The sequence below is a fragment of the Trachemys scripta genome, chromosome 2, assembly GCF_013100865.1.
Source record: "Trachemys scripta elegans isolate TJP31775 chromosome 2, CAS_Tse_1.0, whole genome shotgun sequence".
In the NCBI taxonomy this organism is placed as follows: domain Eukaryota; kingdom Metazoa; phylum Chordata; order Testudines; family Emydidae; genus Trachemys; species Trachemys scripta.
The window spans coordinates 58,591,497-58,613,241 of NC_048299.1; the positions used below are offsets into that span (position 1 = coordinate 58,591,497).

The 21,745-nt window shown below is 44.3% G+C and overlaps 1 protein-coding gene across 3 annotated transcripts in view; it reads left to right on the top strand.

Moving 5' to 3' along the window:
* STK31 (serine/threonine kinase 31) overlaps positions 1 to 21,745 on the top strand; it is a 103,946-nt gene that overhangs the window by 27,608 nt on the left and 54,593 nt on the right. For all 3 annotated transcript variants that reach the window (XM_034760640.1, XM_034760641.1, XM_034760639.1), the window contains exons 11-13: positions 8,337 to 8,459; positions 16,079 to 16,258; positions 21,201 to 21,317. In XM_034760640.1, the coding sequence (XP_034616531.1) occupies positions 8,337 to 8,459; positions 16,079 to 16,258; positions 21,201 to 21,317 (420 nt within the window). The remainder of the gene's footprint in view (positions 1 to 8,336; positions 8,460 to 16,078; positions 16,259 to 21,200; positions 21,318 to 21,745) is intronic.

Consider the following 21,745-nt stretch of genomic DNA (forward strand, 5'->3'; position numbering starts at 1 on the left):
CAGCTGATAACTGTTTCATAGCATGCAGGAGGCTCTGGGAGGGAGGGGTGAGGAGCAAGGGCATTGCAGGGTAGGAGGCGTGAAGGAGTGGAGTGGAGGCAGGGCTTGTGGCAGAACCAGAGGTTGAGCAGTGAGCACACCCTGGTACATTGGAAAGTTTACTCCTGTAGCTCCAGCCCTTGAGTCAGTGCCTATGCAAGGAGCCGCATATTAACTTCTGAAGGGCCGCATGTGGCTCTGGAGCCACAGGTTGGCCACCCCTGGACTAGATGAGCACAGTTGTCCCTTCTGGCCTTGGAATCTATGAATCTTCCTGTTTGTGAAGATCTAACTGAAAGGTCCTCTAAGATATCAATGTCCAAGGAGACTATGGTTCAAAAGTATAAATATTGAACAGAAGCAATTTAAAAAGAGGGAGATTGATACCTTGATTGCTTCAAGGGGAATTTTTTTTTACAAATTCTGAATATAGCAAGATCTGGTCAAAGCTCAATCCATGGTGCTGGGGAAAAATGCATCTAGCAGAGATCAACTAAATTCTTTCTGGTCTGAGAATATTTACAGGAGGGCTGGTTCTATGCCTTATAGCAAATGTGCTCTTGAAACATTTCAACAATCTTGATTTTCTAAGAAATAAGAAGTCATGATTAGATTAATCTCATGCACATGTCAAATGCTACTCGAGACCAGCATCTCTAATCAGGAAATTCAGAGTAACTCCTTGTGATCTAAACCATATCATGGATGCTATTACTTAGATTACCTTTTCCGCCCCTGCCTTCTGTTTCATTCTTCTTGGAGTGCTTGCTCATGTCCATTCCATGTTAGGTGTGTGCATGCTGTGTGCCCTCTGGAGCCACACACTCATACGCCGGTGTAAGGGATGTTGCTGGCCACGCACCCTCTCAATTTCTTTTTACCGCCCATGACAGTTGATGGAACAGCCAACCTTCTTGCTTCGGTAAGGTTTTCTTCTCAGTGGTTTTCGGACTCTAATTCATTGTTCTTAGTTATCTTAGTTTAGTGTATATAGTTTTTATAATTAGTATTAGTGTACATAGTTAATGAAAATAGATAGTTCTTGTTATTTGAGGGACTCCTTCGCACCAGGGCCCAGGCATATCCCAGTCTCAGGACTTCAAACCTTGTGCCTCCTGTGGCGAAGCTGTGCTAATGAGTGACCCACACTCCAACTGCTTTAAGTGCTTTGGGGAAACTCACATGAAGGACAAGTGCCAGAACTGCCGTGACTTCAGACCTCGCGCTAAAAAAGACAGACACATTAGGCTGAAGACTATCCTCAAGGAAGCCACTCTCAGAGTTGAGCTGCTCCGATTCAGTGCTGAGCACTTTGGTGTTGGTGCGAAGTGCTCCTTGGCACTGAGCTCTTCCTGGCACTGTTCACTTGGGTACCAAGGAAGAAGCACAAAAAGCAGCACACTGATAGGGCACTTGTCAGTGCAGAAGAAAGAGAAGCAGGAGAAAGGCAGCACAGTGAGACCCGTGCTGGGCCACTCTTCCACTCCTGGGCCCATGATGGCACTGTCAACTCTGCCTAGAGCGTTGAGTCCGATGTGGGACCCTCTGAAGATACCTGAAAGCCACCGTGGCATCAGTGGTGTGATTGTTCCATTGATGCTGGAGGCTTTCCAAGTGGCGAGGGACCTACTTCCTCTTCCAGTCCCCCAACTCCATTGGGACAGCCTCCAGCTCCAATGTCCGGAAGCAGGAAGGAACAAGGGGTGTTGGGTTCTTTCCTGGCACCCTCTAGAAGAAAGCGGACCTGATCCCAGTGTCCCGACCATCTCCAGTCTGCTGTCAGTGCACGGACCCCGGCACTGCATGGTGGCAGAATTGGTACCGCTCCGCCGTGGTCTAAGAGAGAGGACTCTTCTGAATCCGAAGGGGAACCTTATGTGCAATCTAAGACTCGGCACCAGTACCCAGCCTATGCAGCACCAGACTTTGATACCGGTGTATCTCCCCCAACCCCCACTGGTAGTGGCCTTACTGGAACGCCTGGGGGTTTCCAGTGGCACCAGGTGCTCCCTCCCATTGTTCCTACTCGGTGGCTTCTTAGAAGCGGACTACTGCTCCTTCTTGCTCAGCACCAGACCCCGACTCCAGTACTGATGTTCAGGAGATGGCTCAGGTGGACATTGTTGAGGCTGAGGAAGAAAGCTTGTCCTCCAGTGCAAGCCTTCTCATTTTCTCCAGATGAGGCTGTCAATGGGACCCAGTAGTCTGCTTCTGCAGGACGATTTCAGGGCCCATCAGGACCTTTTGAAGTGGGTAGCTGTGAACCTGGGTCTGGAAATTGAGGAGCGTAAAGAGACATCACACAGCCTTATTGATATCCTGGCTGCAGCAGTTCCCTCCAGGGTGGCCTTACCCATCAATGAGGCTGTGATGGGACTGGTCAAGGCTGTGTGGCAAATTCCTTCTTCTCTGCCCCCCCCAACCTCAAAGAGGGCAGAGAAGAAGGAATTTGCCACACAAAGAGGGCAGAGAAGAAATATTATGTCCCAGCGAATGGATTTGAATATTTGTACTCACATTCCCTTCCAGCATGCCTGGTTGTGTTTGCAGCAAAAGGATAGGTAGGGCCAGTCAAGCACTACCACTAAACAAAAAGACACCAAGAAACTGGACTTTTTTGGAAGAAAGGTTTATTCGACAGGTAGCCTTCAACTATGTATCTCTAACCAGCAAGCTTTTCTAGGGAGATATAATTATAATCTGTGAGACTCCCTGGCTATATTTAAAGACTCCCTGCCTCAAGATTCAAGGCAGGAGTTCGCTGCCCTCTTGGAAGTTGGAAAGAATGTGGCCAAGACCTCTCTCCAGGCGGCTCTGGATGCAGCAGACTTGGCAGCCAGGACAATGGCTTCTGCTGTCACCATAAGGCCTTGTTCGTGACTCAAGTCCTCGGGGCTTCCTCACGAGATCCAACAGCCCATCCAGGACCTCCCCTTCAAAGGCTCCTCTGTATTCTTGGAGCAGACAGACACGACTTCAGGGCCTTAAGGGCCACCCTACGATCCTTAGGCTGTATGCTCCGTCAGGTTCCAGGAAGCACTTCAGGCCTCAACAGCCTCTTCGTTTCTTGGCGCCTACAAAAGAAAAGGGAGAGGTTAAAAGTGGTGCCAAACACTCCCGTCCACCTCAGCCTCCTAGCTAGTGTCTCAGAGGTACTTTGGTGGGCCCAAGCAGGCCTTTCGAAGATGCGCTTGTGGGCAATATACCAGTCAGCACTTCAGATCCCTTCTCCATCCCTCTTCAGGGACCCTTCTTATGAGCAACTCCCTTGTCCAGGAGTTGCAATCCCTCCTAAAAATGGGAGCTGTGGAGGAGGTTCTGCAAGAGGAAAGAAGTTTTACTCCCAATATTTACTAATCCCAAAGGCCAAAGGGGGCCTCTGGCCTATTCTGGACCTGTGTTGCCTCAAGAAATATCTCAAGAAACTGAGGTTCCACATGGTCTCCCTGACTTCCATCATTCCCTCCCTGGATTTAGGAGAGTGGTATGCTGCCCTCGACTTACAGGATGCATGCTTTCACATTTCTCTCTCCTGTGGCCACAGAAAATTTCACGGGTTTGTTGTGGGTTAGCGCCACTATCAATTCACTGCTCTTCCCTTTGTCCTATCGGTGGCCTCCCAGGTCCTCACAAAGTGTATGGCAGTGGTAGTAGCAGTTTTCCTCAGACGGCGGGGTGTCCAGGTCTGCTCGTACCTCGAGGCTCGATGACTGGCTGATCAAGGGCCGGTCACAGGCTCATGTTGAGAACAGCATCAGCACGGTCCAAGCCACCTTCTGAGCTCTGGGCCTGTTGATAAATTAACAAAAGTCAACTCCTGTTCCGGCTCAAAGAATAGAATTTATTGGGTGGTGCTCGACTTGACCCAAGCCAGGATTTTCCTGCCAGAGGCCTGATTCCGGACTATGATATCCAGTGTAATAATCCACCTAATTAAGACAGCTCAGTTAAGACAGGTTTGCCTCAAGCTACTGGGGCACATGGCGGCATGTACTTACGTGGTTCAATATGGAAGACTGTGCCTCAGGCCCCTATAGATGTTGTTAGCATTAGTATATTCCCCAAGCAGACACCACTTGGACTCTGTGCTCACAGTTCCTCCCCTAGTCCTCGGCTCTCTGGAATGGTGGAAAGACCCATGATTGGTAATGATGGGGGGGTGCCCTTTGTTACCCCTTGACTGTTGGTAGCTTTGATCTTGGACGCGTCAGACCTAGGTCGGGGAGTCTACCTCTACAACCTCAGGACTCAGGGCCTCTGGTCGCAAGAAGAACTCTGCCTGCACATAAACATCAGGGAGCTTGGGGCGGCACGCTTAGCTTGCCAAGTGTTCTTTCCCCAGGTTTCAGGTGAGGTGGTACAAGTCCTCACAGACAGTACCATGGTCATGTTCTGTATCAACAAGCAGGGAGGGGCTTGGTCTTCAGCCCTGTCAAGAGGCCATCCGTCTATGGGACTTCTGCATGAAGCACTCCATTCATCTCAAGGTGTCACATCTCCTGGGAGCCCGGAATGTACTGGCGGATCACCTCAGCAGATCCTTTTCCTCTCGCCATGAGTGGTCCCTTCATCTGGAGGTTACCAGGTTCATCTTCCAAAGGTGGGGGCCTCCCCAGATGGACCTGTTTTCTACCAGAGAGAACAGGAAATGCCATCAGTTTTGCTTAGTACATGGGGACAGCCCAGGTTTCCTCTCTGACGCTTTCCTGCTCCCATGGACAGGTCTTCTATTCTACGTCTTTCCTCCGATCTCTCTGGTCCACAAGGTCCTCCTAAAAGTCAAATGAGACAAGGCAAGAGTTACTCTGATCGCCCCGGTGTGGCCACGCCAGCACTGGTTCGACACACTCTTAGAGTGGAGCTGCTATTGGCAGGTCCATCTCCCACGCTGTCTGGACCTAATCTCATAAGACCAGGGCTGGTTGCTTCACCTGAACCTTGCCTTCCTGCACCTAATTGCATCGATGCTGCATGGCTGAACACAGAAGAATAGGCTTACTCGGAACAGGTTCGGCAGATATTTGTAGATAGTAGAAAGCTGTACACCAGGGCTTCCTACCTGACCAATTAGAAACGCTTCCTGACATGGGCTTCTCAAAAGCTCTCTCTCCGTCTCGATCTTGCGTTCAGTCTGTCTTGGACTCCTTGCTCCACTTAAGATGCGAGGTCCAAGTCCTGCTGCTTATCAAAATGCACTTAGCAGCCATCTCAGCCTTCCAGTCACTGTTCTTCCATGAGGTGACAGTACGGTTTCTCAAGGGACAGGAGAGGCTCTAATCTCAGATCTATGAGCTGATACTCCCCCATGGGACTTAAACCTGGTTCTGTTGAGACTCATGGGTCCTTCCTTCGAGCTGCTAGCATTGTGTCCCCTGCTGTTTCTCCCTTTGGAAAGTCGCCTTCTTGGTGGCGATCACCTCGGCCAGAAGGGTCTCTGAAATCAAGGCCCTGACATCAGAACCGCCTTACACGATATTCTTCAAGGACATGGTCCAACTGCGCCCCCACTTGGCCTGCCTGAGAAAGGTGGTGTCACAATTCCATAGCAACCAGACCATTTTCCTACCAGTCTTATTCCTGAAGTCTCACAAGAACTCTGAGGAATGGCGACTTGACTCACTGTACGTTAGGCGTGCCCTCACCTTTTATATTGAGAGGACTAAACCCTTCCGCAAATCAACACAACTCTTTGTCGCAATAGCGAAAAGGATGAGAGGGCTCCCTGTGATCTTGTCCTGAATAACTACATGTATTCGGGCCTGCTACAAGCAGATGAATGTCCCACCTCCATCCATCTTAAACACTCACAAGAGCCCAGGCTTCGTCACTAGCATTCCTCGCACAGGTCCCAATCCAGGACATCTTCAGGGCCACAACCTGGTCATCTGTGCATACCTTCGCATCTTACTACGCTATCACCCAACAGGCCCAGGATGATGCCAGTTTCGGGAGAGTGGTGTTGCTGTCAGCATGTCCAAGAACTCTGAGCCCGCCTTTTGGGGTACTGTCCTAACATGGAATGAATATGAGCAAGCACTTAAAGAAGAAAAAATAGTTACTAACCTTTTTGTAACTGATGTTCTTCAAAATGTGTTGCTCTTGTCCATACCACAACCAATCCTCCTACTCCTCTGTCGGAGTTAACTGCAAGAAGGAACGGAGAGGGTGGTGAGTGGCCGGCAGCACCTTTTATACTGGCGCATAAGCATGCGGCTCCAGAGGGCACTAGAGCTGGCATGACGGATATCACTGAGGGAAAACTCTCTGGCAATGGTGCATGCGTCGCGCACACACCTAACATGGAACGGACATGAGCAACACATCTTGAAGAACAACAGTTATGGAAAGGTTAGTAACTGTTTTTTCTTCTCATTCTATGAGAAAGGTGGGTCAGAGAAAACTGAGATAACTTTGTGGAAATGCAGTACTCTACGTTACACAGTCACAAGATAGTTTCTAAATATTCCTATGTTGTAAATTTTTTGGAGCAAGGACTGACATAGAAAATGTATGTACTACATCTAGTCAAATGGAACCCCTAATCCTTGAAAGGGATCTCTCAGTAATCCAAAAGAAAACTTGTAAATGTTAGATGTTCGCAATAGCAGTCAAATCCACCAGGCATGAACTCAGTCATACGGAAATCAACCATTATGTTTGTACTCTACTAGCTTGTATTGTAGGTATGCTTAGATATGATGGATACGGCATTTCTAACAATGAATATAAGAGGAATATCGATCACCTGGAATAGTGTCAAAAGCCTGTAATTTAATTTGTCACTCATTCCTATTCAAGTATGATGCATTGTAACCTAACTAGTTAAACTCACCTTTTATAAATCAAAAGCAATTTTACTACATAAGGAATCTGAAGGAAAATATCTTGATATCTGTGATGGGTTTGGTCACAGAGACCCTCTTGGGACTGTCACCTGATGTGCTGAAATTACCTTTGAGCCCATTTTACCTGTCAGCTTGGGACTCCAGAACCCTGCCTTCTTGAGCCAGACACACTAGTCTGCTGCAGCACCGACCCAGGGTCTGGTCCACGCCTCCAAAGCTGCAGACTTAACTGAAGATAGGTATATCTCCATATATTAACCTGCTGAGCTATCTCATAGAACTAGAAGGGATCCTGAAAGGTCATCAAGTCCAGACCCTTGCCTTCATTAGCAGGACCAAGAACTGATTTTGCCCCAGCTCCCTGAGTGGCCCCCTCAAGGATTGAGCTCACAACCCTGGGTTTAGCAGGCCAGTGTTCAAACCACTGAACTATCCCTCCTCCACGTCTCCAGCACTCAGAAACCCAGTTCCCACTGGGATCCAAACTCCAAATATATCCATTTTACTCTGTATAAAGCATATACAGGGTAAATTCATAAATTGTCTGACCTCTATAACAATGAGAGAGAGATGCACAGCTGTTTGCTCCCCCAGTCATTAATCACTTACTCTGGGTTTATTAATAAAAAAAAGTGGTGTTAAGTATAAAAAGTAAGATTTAAGTGGTTTCAAGTAATACCAGACAGAACAAAGTAAGTCACCAAGCAAAATAAAGCAAAAACACACAAGTCTAAGTCTAATACATTAAGAAACTGGTTACAGGTAATATCTCACCCTCAGAGATGTTCCAATAAGCTTCTTTCACAGACTAGACTCCTTCCTAGTCTGGGCCCAATCCTTTCTCCTGGTACAGTCCTTGTTAGTTCCAGCAGACATCTCAGGTGGTAAGCAGGGGTTTTCTCATGACTGGCAGCGTATTTTGTCCTGCTCCACCCCCTTTTATAGCTTTGGCACAAGGCGGGAATCTTTTGTCTCTCTGGGTCCCCACCCCTCCTTCTAAATGGAAAAGTACCAGATTTAAGATGGATTTCATTATCCGGTGACATGTCACTGTAAGATTCCCTAGTCTCCATTCCCCATGGGCTGGCCCAGAGGTACACAGGAAGGCTTTCAAGTAACTAAGGCCATATACAACTGATTGTTTTTGGAGCACCCTTAATGGCCTCCACTTAATATGTTTACATCAGTGATACAATTTTATATCTTATTCTCCTAACTCCAGATATAGAAATAACACATGCAAACAAATAGGATGAACACACCTAGTAGATTACAAGCTTGCTAACGACACCATGCAAGGGGTATTTAGCGTAAAGCATATTCCAGTTATGTCATATTCATAAGCATATTTCCATAAATCATATGGACTGCAATGTCACAATATCATTTTTTGTTATGTAGTGCTTGCAAGGAGTTTAGATATGATCTTTGTCTGCTGTTCCTTCTATATAGAATGAAAGTGATATCTTGATTCTCAAGAGAAATGAAGTGCAACAGAATTTGTACTCTGCAATGGAAGAATTCATTCTGGAAGTGGATGAGCTACCTCTCTCTGAACATTCAACTATTTTGCAGGTTGGAAAGAAACTTCTTATTACTATTATTATTAAACACTTCTAATCTGCTCTTCAGCTTTTTTGAAGGTCAGTGTGTTAGAATTGAAGGTTTCAACAGCAATAAATTGAGCTTAGTGTATTACATGACTAGGCAGTATAACTTTTTCCACACCTTTCTGCTAAGTTATCTCTGTAGTTTGATTTACTCAGTAAGCACAGCAACTTGCAATACGCTTTTTAAACATCCTAGTCATTTTTGTTCGGAATATGTAATTAGTCATATACTTTTACAGTGTAGACGCTGAGGTTCCCTGTAGTATGTTTTTCCCCCCACATGGAAAATGAGAAAGTAGTGGGAAATTACTTAAAACCATATACAGACACGTTTTAAAACAGGGGTCAGCAACCTGCGGCACGCGTGCCAAAGGCAGCACAGGGGCTGATTTTTAGTGGCACGCTGCTGCCTGCCGGGGTCCCGGCCGTTGGCCCTGCTCAGCCTGCTACCAGCCTGGATTACAGAACCCCAGACCAGCAGTGGGATGAGCTGCTCAGCCTGCTGCTGGTCTGGGGTTCCGGCCGCCGGCCCCTTGCCAGCCAGGGTCCCGGCTGTTGGCCCTGCTCAGCCTGCTGCCGGTCTGGATGGACGGAACCTGGGCTGGCAGGGGCCGGCGGACGGAACCCCAGACTGGCAGCGGGCTGAGCGGCTCAGCCCGCTGCCAGTCTGGGGTTCCGTCTGCTGCCCATGCTGCCGGTCTGGCACACAAAACCTTAAATTAATGAAGACTTGGCACACCACTTCCCAAAGGATGCCGACCCTTGTTTTAAAATATTCAAAAACAGTTCAGCACTGAAAAATGGTGTCAAGCCTATGTTCCTGTTTGTGGAGTCCTTTCATTTGAAGACGAAAGAATGTGAAAACTAAGAATTGCCATAATCCAAAATTATTAAACACTTTTCATCTCTGTATTAAGCCCCAGCCTGTAACAGTTTACTGTTCTGGTCCTTAAACCATTAGGAAAATGTCCAGTTCCTGATTGATTGTAAGCAATGTGTCCCTGTAACCGCCGGAACTCTTCATTTGGTGTTGAAAAGGGGTTAAATGCTAGTTTAGGCAGAGCAAGCCAGTATTCAGCACATTCACAGAAAGCATGACTGAAACCAAGTTTTGCTGGGTCTAAGTCATGCTTTCTGTATCAATTTTGTCTGATCTCTGTTAGCAGCTCAAATGTTCTCAACGTGATTTGAAGTGGGGAAGAGTGGTTAGCAATGGGTTGTCTTTTCTGGGGCAGACAAACCCTAATGTGCGTGCTGCTTTTCACATCATGTGTGAATGAATATCAGTCAATAAGGAATAAGTTGTGATAATCAAGCTCAGTTCTGCTGTAACACAAGATGGCTTTGAAATCTGGCCTGTGAAAGTGAGTGCTAGTATTGTACCATTAGCTTATAGCCACCTAGTGCACATCTGCAATATTTTTTTTTCTATTTTTTCCTTTTTTACTCTATTGTGATACTCACTTGAAGATGTAAAAAATTTTACATTTGCAAATAAATACTTTTATAACCAAAATTTCAGTGTGTTTGAGGGATTTTTAATGGAGAAGCTTTATTGTAGTGAATAACAACAAGCAAATATACATTCTTCATTAAGCTGTACCACTCAGGATCCTAGTAACGAGTCATCTGAGTACATGCAAAAAATGAGAACCCGAACTTCGGCCAACCTGTTCAAGTGTGGCATGGATCTGATCAACAGTGTGTCAGTAAAAATTAGCATTATTGAAAACACTTGAATTGGGAGTATTTTTAAATAGTGCATTCAGAAGTACAGTTAATTATATCTAAAAATAGTTGTTTTTCTGATTCTGCTGCTATGCTGCAGAACTTGGATGTTTTTGATTCACTAGAAAAAGAATTAATATAAATAGATTATATGGGTCTGGCATCATTGGAAAGAATGAAATGTCTGGACCTAATAGTTTCAAATAGAATAAAACTGATTTTTTTCCTAGCTGCATTACAAGATTGTGCTGCTTTAGCTCCACTAGGTGGTAGTCTCTAAACATTTTTTAGATGCTGTATCAGAATAGAATTGCAGCAAGATTTTTCAGATAGTTAATAGTGTCTTGAATGTTGAATGCATTCAGACATTCTCCTATTAGTTGTGTTCAACAAAATAATTTTTTTTCTTGTTCTTTAATATAATTCTGCTAACAGACTCAACTAGTATTTGAAAATGAAGGGTAAAAGACTAAAATAATACTTCCAAATGCTAACGCTGCCTTGGTTATGGACTAGTCTATAATATAGTTGCTTGAGTTTTCAGTTACTGTGTTTACTCAGTAAGAACAATTATGAAGAAACAGGATTCAATTTACAGGATTTTAACAGGAAAGTTTTCCTTGATAGCCTGATTCCTCATACAGATTATTTCTTCTAACTAGTTTTTCAATGTGACTAGTTCTAGCTGCATTTATTACAGATTTGGGAATAATATTGGAATAAAACTATTACAGTTCAGAAGGTATGTTGTTACACAGACCTGTTTTCAGGTGCTAAGTAGCACTCTGAATTTTTTTTTCCCGTCAGATGAAATGTCTGTTCTGTTTCTGTTTGTTCCCAGAGGTTACTTCTCCAATCTCTTAACCAATCCCCATGCATAAAATAAATTGTGGTAAATTCTTGTCCAACTGTTCTTGAGAAAGTGTAAAAGAGTTTTCATCAGGCAGAAATTTTTCAGATGACTTTTTAGTGTATTCCAGTAATTCAAATGGCTGCTGTAAACTTGTCATAGACCTACCCCCTAATCAAGAAAAGCATATTTTGCATATTTGAAGATGTCTGGTTTAGAATGAAGTAGTAGAAAAACATCTACTATGCTTGCGTGAATCTTATTCACTACTATTACAGTGTTCTGGCACACACTTAAATAACTGAATAAATTCAGTGTCCCAAACTGTTGCAGTGTTGCGTGTTTTAATGTTGGGAAGTTCATTTCCTGTCCCTCCCACAACTCGAAATCTGCTATGCTGCACATTTACAGTATAAGGGTCTAATTGTAACAATATATAATCCTATACAATGCTACCCTGTTTCCCCGAAAATAAGACAGTGTCTTATATTAATTTTTGCTCCCAAAGATGCGCTAGGTCTTATTTTCAGGGGATGTCTTATTTTTCAGAAATAAAAAATGCCTTATTATCGGTGGATGCCTTATTATTGGGGAGGTCTTATTATCGGGGGGATGCCTTATATTACAACGAGAGGCAAAACTGTAAGTAGGCCTTATTTTCGGAGGATGTCTTATTTTCGGGGAAACAGGGTAGGTACATGTAATGAGGCTATTTTAGTTGTTGGAATAAGTATTTTCTGTCTCTTGTATATCTAAATTCTCAGCCATTCCGTTGCATTATTTTTTTTATATTACAGTATTATATGGTATCCTATCTTGTACATTCAACAAAGATTTACATCTAGTACATTAACCTTGTAAGTTATGTTGTAGCAATGTTAGTGTATATTATTGCTTCCAAAATCATTGGGGAAATGTACATGATCAACCAATCAGAATTGTGTGATAGATCTATACCTAAAAGAAGGTAAGGATCAAAAAAGGCTGTCAGTCAGGGAAGGGTACCCAGCTAGTCTCCTTCCTCTTCAGTCTTTTTTTTTTTTTTTTTTTTCACCTCCTGAATGTATAGGTGATGCTTCAGCCTTCTGAGCTATGAAGGAAAGTTAAGAGACAGCTATTTTATGAAAGATAGTTGGAGGGGAGAGTTTGTCTGCCTATAGCTAAATACAGGTCGGCGGCACTGGCTGAGACTCCCCCTAGGAATAATCTTCTTCCCATGCTGCTGCCTCTTTCCATTCACCAGTGGCATGGAACACTTCCGCTACATTTGGGTAAGGCCTCTAATGTTGCCATCCTGTGTGTGTGAGAAAGCTCAGACTTCTCCTCTGCCTGTCTTCAGTTATCACTGGTGCGACGGGAGAACTTTAGCTATAGGCTCTGTTCTATATAGCTTCCGGTGATCTAGGGCTCCTTTCCACCCCCATCTCATGTAGCAGCTCGTCCTAAGAGGGAGGCCTTGATCAGGTATGTACATGCCTCTATCCTGGTTTCTCTCCAGCCTGCTCTGTCAGCAGTGAGGGCAGTGGTACCAAACTTTTCTTGTCATACCCCCTTCTTAGCAGTAATGGAATCTGTCCGCATCCCTCCTCCATTACTGCACAGTTGGCTCAGTTGAACTGGGGCTGGGGGAGAAGCTGGGGCTAGAGGCGGAGCTGGCCTGGGTGTGGAGAGGGAATGAGGGCAGACCTGGGCTGGTAGTGGAGCAGGGGTGGTGTGGAGCTGAGTCTGGGGTCGGAGCTGGGGGGAGGCAGAGCAGGGGGCGGAGTGGAGCTGTGGCTGGGTACAGAGCTGAGGTGGAGGCAGAGCAGAGGGTGGAGTTGCAGCTGGGAGGGGAGCAGAGTGGTGGCTGAGGGCAGAGCTGGGCTGTGGGAGGTGCAGGGGCGGAGTGGAGCTGTGACTGGGGGCGGACCTGCGCTGGAGCGGGGTAGGGGGTGGAATGGAGCTGGGGGCAGAGTGGAGCTGTGGCTGGGGACAGCTGGGGTGGAGGCAGAGCAGGGGGTGGAATGGGGCTGCAGCTGGGGGCGGAGTGGAGCTGTGGCTGGGGACAGCTGGGATGGAGGCAGAGCAGGGGTGGAATGGAGCTGCAAGTGGGGGCGGAGCAGGGGCAGAGTGGAGCTGTGGCTGGGGGCGGAGCTGGGCTGGGGGAGGAACGGGGTGAAGTGTAGCTGGACTGGAGCTGTGGCTGGGGGCAGAGTGGAGCTGTGGTTGGGGGTGGAGCTGGGCTAAAGCAGAGGGTGGAATGGAGCTGCAGCTGGGGGCGGAGTGGAACTGTGGCTGGGGACAGCTGGGGTGGAGGCAGAGCAGGGGGTGGAATGGAACCGCAACTGGGGGGGAGTGGAGCTGTGGCTGGGGGCAGAGCTGGGTTGGGCGCATTGACCTTGAAAGTTCCTCCATTTCCCCCTAAGGGGACATGCCACACAGTTTGGCAACCACTGAGCTAGGGGAACCTCTTAGTGACTTCTGCCACTTGGAAATGTATAATGGCAAGCAGCTGCCTAAGTTCTCTGCTACAGCAGGAAACCTTATACAGGTTGCCCTTCCCTGTGGTTCCTGTTGTGCCATTGGGCCCTTTGTTGTGACAGCCTTGGGTTCTGCCAAGGGTACCCCACCCCTTTATTGAGCAGATGCAGAGCCAGCCTCTTCTGGCTCTGTATAGATCCATTCACTTCTTCAATCACAATAGGTTCTTTGCCTGCTTTCTCCATTGTTTGCATCCACGGTAATGTGAGGGGAGGTTGTTCTGACTGTAGTCGGTTTACATTGTATGGGACAGATCATCAGTCAGCTAAGGGAACCTTCTTCAGCAACCTTCTTCAGCATCCAACAACTTTCTGAGCTCAGTGCTTCAGCCCTCTTTCCTCAGTACCAGTTTTAAGACTCCTATCTTTGCTTCCTCATTTTTCCCTTTCCCACCCTCCAGATGCTCCAGTCCCTCTTGTTCCCTGATTCTTGTGGAGACCTGTTGGTCTGCCTCTTTGAATCCTGGAAGAGGATAGCTTGCTGGAGCTGTGTTAGTGGGAGAGTTGGGGTGGCAGTGTGAAGTACTATACCTCTAATCAAGCAGAAGCTCTTATTGCTAGAATATTAGCGTCTTTGGGGGAAAACAGCAATCGCTAAGAGAGGTGTTTTCAGGAGAAAAGCCTCCACGGTTCCCCTCAGCGTTCCCCTTTTGCAAGGTTGTCACTGTTGGTAAGTGTCTTACTTCTTCCCAGGTGGCTGATAAGTGATTTCTCTGAGGTTAAGGTCAAAGTAGTGGGTGTCACCTACTGCTCTGCCTACTTTCTCACCACACCAATGATGCTATTCATCCATAGAGAATCTGGGCCAGATTTGCAGTTACTCTCCTTGCTGTCCTAGTTGCCACCATTTAGCATTGATCGCTTGAGTGCTGCAGTCTGGTCTTGATCAGCTCTGTGACCCAGTCGCTGTCAGGGCCACAAAAGTGATCAAGTGACTCCAGACAAGTGACATAGTTCTTGTGTAATGTCATTTTTGGTAGTGCCCAGTTGGCTCTCAGCTCTCTTGGTGTCTCTAAGCTTGGCTGCAGGCAAGTTTAGCTCTGGGACTAGAAGGATGACCTACCTGCAAAGATGAAGCTTTCTGCCAAACTCTCTTTAAAGGAGCTGAACTCTTTTTGGAGAAGGTCTTGGTAATATAACCTGAGCATTCTGAGGCCAAAGAAAACTCAATGTCTCAGTTTCCAAAACACCCTGCATCAAGCAAGCCTTTCAGCCTCATTCTCTCAGGGTTACATTAAGTCCTTTTGATTCAGGGAACAATCTAGACAAGTAAAATCAGCAGTTCACCACCTTTAGAACTCATGGTAGGAGCTCGCAAGCTGATGGGAAGGTGTTTAGCACAAAAAATACTGTCAGCCATTTAAATCCCTTTTTTCGTGGAGATCTTTATCTTTTGGTCACAGAAAATCAAATGCCATCATCAAAAAGGAATGCACAAATATTCCTCAGCATGGAATTTCTTATCCAGGTGCACAACCCTGGGTTCAGAAAATAGCTTTTTGCCAGGATGTGTCAGCAGAGAATTGACCTAGCATTTTCTTCAATTCATTTGGCAGACCTTTTTTCTTTAAAAGTGTGGGTTTGCTCCCTAAGCTTTGGCTTGAAAACCATCTCTCTTTCATGCTGACTTAGTTTTCCCGACCTCAAGTTCCATATATGGAGGGAAACTCCACGCTTCAAGTATTTATGTTGTATTTAGATTGAACTAGAAGTTTCAGGATTGGAAAAGCCCTATTTATTAGGGTCTTGAAAATGCACAAGGGTAGGCGCTTCAGATACTGCAGTTTCTGTGTGGGATTGTTATCTCTTAGATTATGACCAAAAGAGCTCAGGAGAGATTTGACTAGAGACCTGTGTCTCCTGACATCAGTTTAGAATGTCAGAGCTGTTACGTTGTTGACACATCTCACGACCCACTTGTTTGCTGCATTTGGACTGCTGTGTAGGGAGCAATCTAAGGTGAGCTCCTTTTGTTCTTAGTACTATTGGTCACATCCACACCCAGTTCTTGGTCACAGAGAAGAAGAGATTTGAAAAGGGGAAAATTATTTTTTTATAGTCTCTTCTCTCTCCCTCAACCCTCCACCTTCTGAATCCTGCTTTCCTCCCACCTGTCTTTTGTATGCTATTAGATATGTCTGGAAGTGCTTGACTGGAAAGGCAGGAGCCTGGTTATATAGATGCCACCATGATTCACAGACTTTTTGCCATCTTACCTCTGGCAGGCGAGAAACATAGCATAGCCAGTTCTGAGAGGAAAGGAGGAGACTACGCATTTACCAGTAAATAATTATCTAATTTGTGACTTGAATAGGATGTGGGTCTAGATTTTCAGAAGTGAAAAGTGCTGTAGTGAGTCAGCACACACGCTTAATTCTTTCATTTGTGATCACACATTAAATGTCTTTTAACTGCCTATTTATAGGACATTTATCAAGTTTCTTTCTGTTTGCATACCTGCTATTTTTTTTTGCTTACCCTGTACAGGAACTGTCTGGTTCTCTGGAGGCAATATATGGTCAAGCTAGTGAAGCAGATGACTCTGAGGAGGCATTTCAGCAGTTTTTTGAGTGGAAGCAAACTAAACTGGAGGAATTCAGTCGTGTCAGAAGTGGTACAAATGCTTCCCTACAGATACTTGCAACATGGTTCAGTGGCATGATAAAGGTAGAACAGACTTTACTTCTATCCTGTAATGTATGTGAAAAAGACACAGTTCTGCATGCAGACAGTAATCTTGTGCAATAGATGTTAGTGCCTGATAGGCAGGCATTATGGGAGAGCTAAATACAAGTTTCCATAGTTGTACTTATGAAGAGTGCGACTTGGTGCCAGTGTTTCAGTGCAAAGAGGACAGCGTTCAGTGAAGACCCAGATTACTCTCTTACCTCAGTACCTAATACATATTGGAGTCAGCTGGTACAAAATATAAATGCATGCTCTTGGGTTAGAGGACATGTTTCGTGGTTCAGTTAAGTGTTTTCCTGGTCTGACCTAATATAAGCATATCATGGGGAGAGAAAACTGCTCAGTGCATTAAAATAATCTGTTCAGACTTTTCCAATGATTAAACAAAAACATCCTCATTGCTCCTTTCATACTACTTTTGAACTAAAGACTTGAGGGTAAATTAAAGGAATCTAATCAAACATTGATGCTGAAATAGTCTGAGGAGAGAGAAAGAAAAACAAGGATTGCCAAATGAATGAACAGGCTGTTTCTGATTTTAAAATGCTCTAGGTACAGATTTCCTTTTCCTTGCCTTGAAGTGTTATGTGGAGGAATTAATGCAAATTGCAAGGTTGTCTAGTATTATATTTTTACTTAGTATTGTTCCTAAGCTGATGTGCTGTTGTAATGCTGTCTTATAGCATACAACAGTGCTTAGTCTGTATCCAGCAGTTTCCCCACAGTATATTGGGCAGGGTTGAGTTACCTCGCCTTCCTTCTCCACCGCCCCCAAGAAATTGGAGAATCCTTTTCAGAACTTTGCCAGATCAGAATACTGACCCTTGCACCACTGATACAAGATGATGTGCTTTAAGTGCATACCAGAAATAGAGGGCTATTTTGTTTTACTGGCAGTCACTTTTATTTTCCTTGTTAAATTGTGGAAATGGGTGCCATAGAGGTTTAGAAAATGCTCCTGAATGGTGCTGTTGCAGCATTTTCTTTTAAGCTCTATGGGAACTTGTCAAAAATATTGTGGAGCAGCCTTTTGGATATGTCTACACAGCCATTAAACGCCCATGGCTGGCCCGGCTCGCAGGACTCAGTCTGCTGGGCTGTAAAATTGCTGTGTAGACGTTCAGGCTCAAACTGGAACCTGAGTTCTGGACCCCATGAGAGGGAAGGATCCCAGAGCCTGGGCTCCAGCTTGAGTTGGAACATGTACATCACAATTATACGGCCCCGCCACCTGAGCCCTGTGAGCCCGCTGACTCGGGTCAGCTGTGAGTGTGTAATTTCTGTGTAGACTGTGTCAAATTGCTGGCACTACTATGATGGGTCCCGCGCTTTCTCTTTTTGTGAGGGTGTTCATGGCGCCATTTCTTGCCCCTGGTCTGGGGTATTAACCGTCCCACTAGTATCCCAGAGAAGGGGAGTGGAGAGGGAGGGACCCGGGCCCGCCCTCTACTCCGGGTCCCAGCCCATGGGCTCTAGGGATAGCGGTAGATATACTCTGTTAGTCTGGAAGTGGCTACCTGAAGACAACTGCTTCTTAGGAACAGTTGGACAATGTTTTGGGGCCAGGGAGAGGTAAGACTAAGACAATAAAAATGACCTGAACTTCCAGGGATGATTTAAAAGTGAAAAACGCAGTCTACTTGGATGAGGAAGGATATTATTATCTGGGTTAGCCATTTATTAACAGTAAATAGTTTCAGCCACTTAGGCCTACTCCACACACCAATATTTTACTATGCCTAAGTACTGCTGTGAACAGTTGGGTTACCTGACATGATGAATGCTTTTTGGTAGTCAGTATAGACTGGAGTGGGCTGCGTTCAGCATGATGTCAGTTAACATAATTATTCACAACTGTGTTGAGTTGCAGTTCAAGTGTACCAGACCTTAGAAACACAGTTACAGTTAAAGCAGTTTTAGTTGCATGACTGATCTTATGGATAATCCAAAATAGCAGTGTTACCCAGGGGTACTTTGTGTGTGTGCTGGTATGATTGCACAAGCTGATGCATTCATTCAAATCTAAACTTTGAAAATAGTCCAGGGAGTTGGGGAAGTTCCAGATTTATGCAGCTGTGGTTTTGGATGGGTGGGGATGAGGGAGGGAGCTTTCGGCCCCTAGACCTTTCATCAGCTTCAGTTGTGATTCTAAGATTACTCCATTGCAATTGGCTGGACATTACAGTTCCTGGGTTTGTGAGAAAAGGGTGACCAGACTGGACAGAGAAACTATTTTAAACTCACTATTTTAGGTTTTTTCTTTATTCTTTTTTTTTTAAAGTTCCTTTAAATGTTTACTACTTTCACTGCAAATCCATTCTTAACATGAATCTGTGTCTGTTTCCATGACATTTACAATGGAAACGGCAGTCCACAGCAGAGACGTGGCTATCATTTTCAGTGGTTGCGTGGTCATTTTCAAATGTACTACTCCAGACTTTTTGAGCCAATGTGGTGTTCAGGCCTGCATTATTACATACCTACTATAATTTTAGCTTTTTATTTTGTGAACTTTTTAAAATTAAAGTAATAACACATTTTCAAGATCTGTAGTTCTACTGAGTATACACGCTTATTAAATGGTTGATTGAATGAATCTGAATAGGGCAAGTATGTAGTATAGCTCCATATCTCTTGTGCATATGCTGTGTATTTAATTACAGGGATCAGATTCCCATGTTAGTGTGGTTGCCGCGATTAATTTAATACTCCGACATGCACAATGAGAGAGAAAGCTATTTATCTAAAACATTTGGCATTGCAATTAACATTTGGTGTAGCCACAGGCTAATCTTGCTCCATTGATTTATTCTCTGCTCTGTGCCATCCTAAACTTCATGAACAGGGGAGAGTTAAATTGTTTTCTTTGCAGGAAAAGCTTGTGCTTCATGTTGGCCACATCTATGAGCTAATATAACACAACAAACCAATCACTTGTATGCTCCTTTACTGTGATCTACAGCCTTCAATGTAGGAAGGACAGAATTCCTCCTATTTCAGAATAACACCCTGAGAGCGTCTTTACCTCAGGGCTCACGGCAACGTTTAATTTTGGAAGTATGCAGCCCTTTTCGTTCCTCCACCCCCCCCATCCACCAGCTGTTAAAATGTAACATGGACCCCAAAATACATTTGTGCACAATCTACTTCTTACTTTTCTTTAAAATGGTTCAGCTGCTTAGTTCATCTTCCTTAAAAACTACTTGCTTACAAAAACAGACATTAAAAATATAAAAGTGTCACAGCACACTATTAGTGGAATTGCTTACTTTCTCATTTTGTCTGTATTAAATTTTAGTTTGTACTGTTTTCGCTCATGTTTTTTATGTTTCCTGTTGTTAAAACTAGGCAAATAGCTAAATGATTGATGTACCCCCTGAAAGATCTCTGTGTACCCCCACGGGTATGTTTACTCCTGATTGAGAACCACTGGGCTAATTTGTCAGCGAAAACATTTTAATCCTATGATGACAGTACATGGAAAAAGCTGAGCTAAACACAGTTTCACCACACTGAGCTCAGTAACCAAGCAAGCTCTGATTACAGCCTTTGTTTCTATAATGAAAGGTCCGGGTAATAGGATGCATCAGCTATCCATGTGTCCATTTCACTTACAATTAAGCACTATGCAAGAGCAAGGTGTGCATTCTGGGGCTATTGGTACAAATCTTGTGTTGAAGTATGAGGTAGAAACAAGCATCTTTGACCACTTTGCACTAAAGGTTCTGAAGTGGCTTTTTGCTGTTGGAATATTTAAAAAAAAATAATCTTACAGCAACTTAGAGCAATTAACAGCTTGAGAAATAACTTTTTTTATCGCTGTCCCCTGCAAATATATCTCCACTATACTTTTTTCACATGTAGCTAAAATTGCTTAATTTAGCTTTGATGTTGCTTTATCTCTTTTTTGGATTTTTACAGAGGGAGAAGCTGTTTTAGCATCAGTAGATGTTGTCAAAAGGTTTCTCAATAATGAAACCTAAAAGTGCCTGTGTAGAAACACGAAGATGGGGAAGGGAATGGGTTTAATCGAAGACATCTCCTTTATTTTTCTTTGGAAAGATGATTAAAAACACAAAATGAGAGGCTCTGTCAGAGAAACTAAAGGGTTATTTAACTCAGTGGTTTTCCAGACTACTGTACCCCTTTCAGGAGACTGATTTGCCTTTTGTACCCCCAAGTTTCACCGCACTTAAAAACCACTTGCTTACAAAATCAGATATAAAAATGCAAGTGTCACAGTACACTAGCACTGAAATATTGCTTGCTTTCTCATTTTTACATATAATTATAAAATAAATTGTCACCCCCCCCAGGTTGAGAAAATCTGATATAGTATATAGGGCAGTATAAATAACTAGTCGGTATGAAATTTTAGTTTGTACTGACTTCCTTTGTGCTTTTCATGTAGGCTGTTGTAAAACTAGGCAAATATCTAGATGAATTGATGTACCCCCTGGAAGATCTCTTCATACCCCTGGTTGAGAACCACTGGATTAACCTACCAGTTTTGTCTTGGTCATTTTCTGTTTCATTGTGTGAGTGAAAAATACGTTGTTTTTCAACATTAGAGACTCAACAGGTGATGGATTTGTGATTCCTCTGCCACTTACATTAGTTTTAGTTTTAATTTAGATAAAATCAAGGTGAGGTTTGGAAAAAAGAACCGGAGGAAGGCAGGATTCAGTTTACATTTCTTTTCTAGTGATGAGGCACAGTCTGTGCTGTATGTTCTCTAGGAGTTGTATCACCTGCAAGTCTCAATCAAACAATAAGAACTTGGCATTAGACTCTGATGGCCTGATTTCCAGAAGCGCTTGGCATTTGTGCCAAAGCCCTGTTTTAATAGGAAGTACTGATTTTTTTGCTGGTATTTTGCATTAACTTGTGATTATAGCATTCAGTTCTCTTTCCCCTCAAGTTTTTTGACCTGACATCAGAAGTATCTTTGAAGTCAGAAGAAGTGGTTGGCAACGTGGATGAAGTTCTTGAGAAGGTTGAGTCAGATATCTGCAAAGAGCTGGAGATTTCTCTAGTTGTAAGTTCCTATGATCTCTAACTTGTTCATACTTCTGAATGTTTTACACAACTCTGATTCCAGTTACAACTTTTAATTTATGGATGGATTGCTATTAATCATTGCAACTCAAGCAACGTCTTTGTCACAGAAATGAGACGGAGAAGGTGTATAAAGTTTTACATAGGTTGTCCCCTGGTAATGTAAGTGCCAGCATTGTACAGTGGCCTGAGCATAGGACTGGGAACTAGGAATTCCTAAATTGTAATCTCAGCTCTATCACTAGTTTGCTGCATTGCCTTGGGCAAATCAGTGCCCCATCTATATAATGGGAATAATACATTAAACTTCACAATAGCACTCTGAAGTAAGTGTGCTCTGAAAATGTTAAGTGCGTAAAGTATTATAGCAGTATTAGATAATTTAGCCTGTTTCCATGCCAGTTCTTA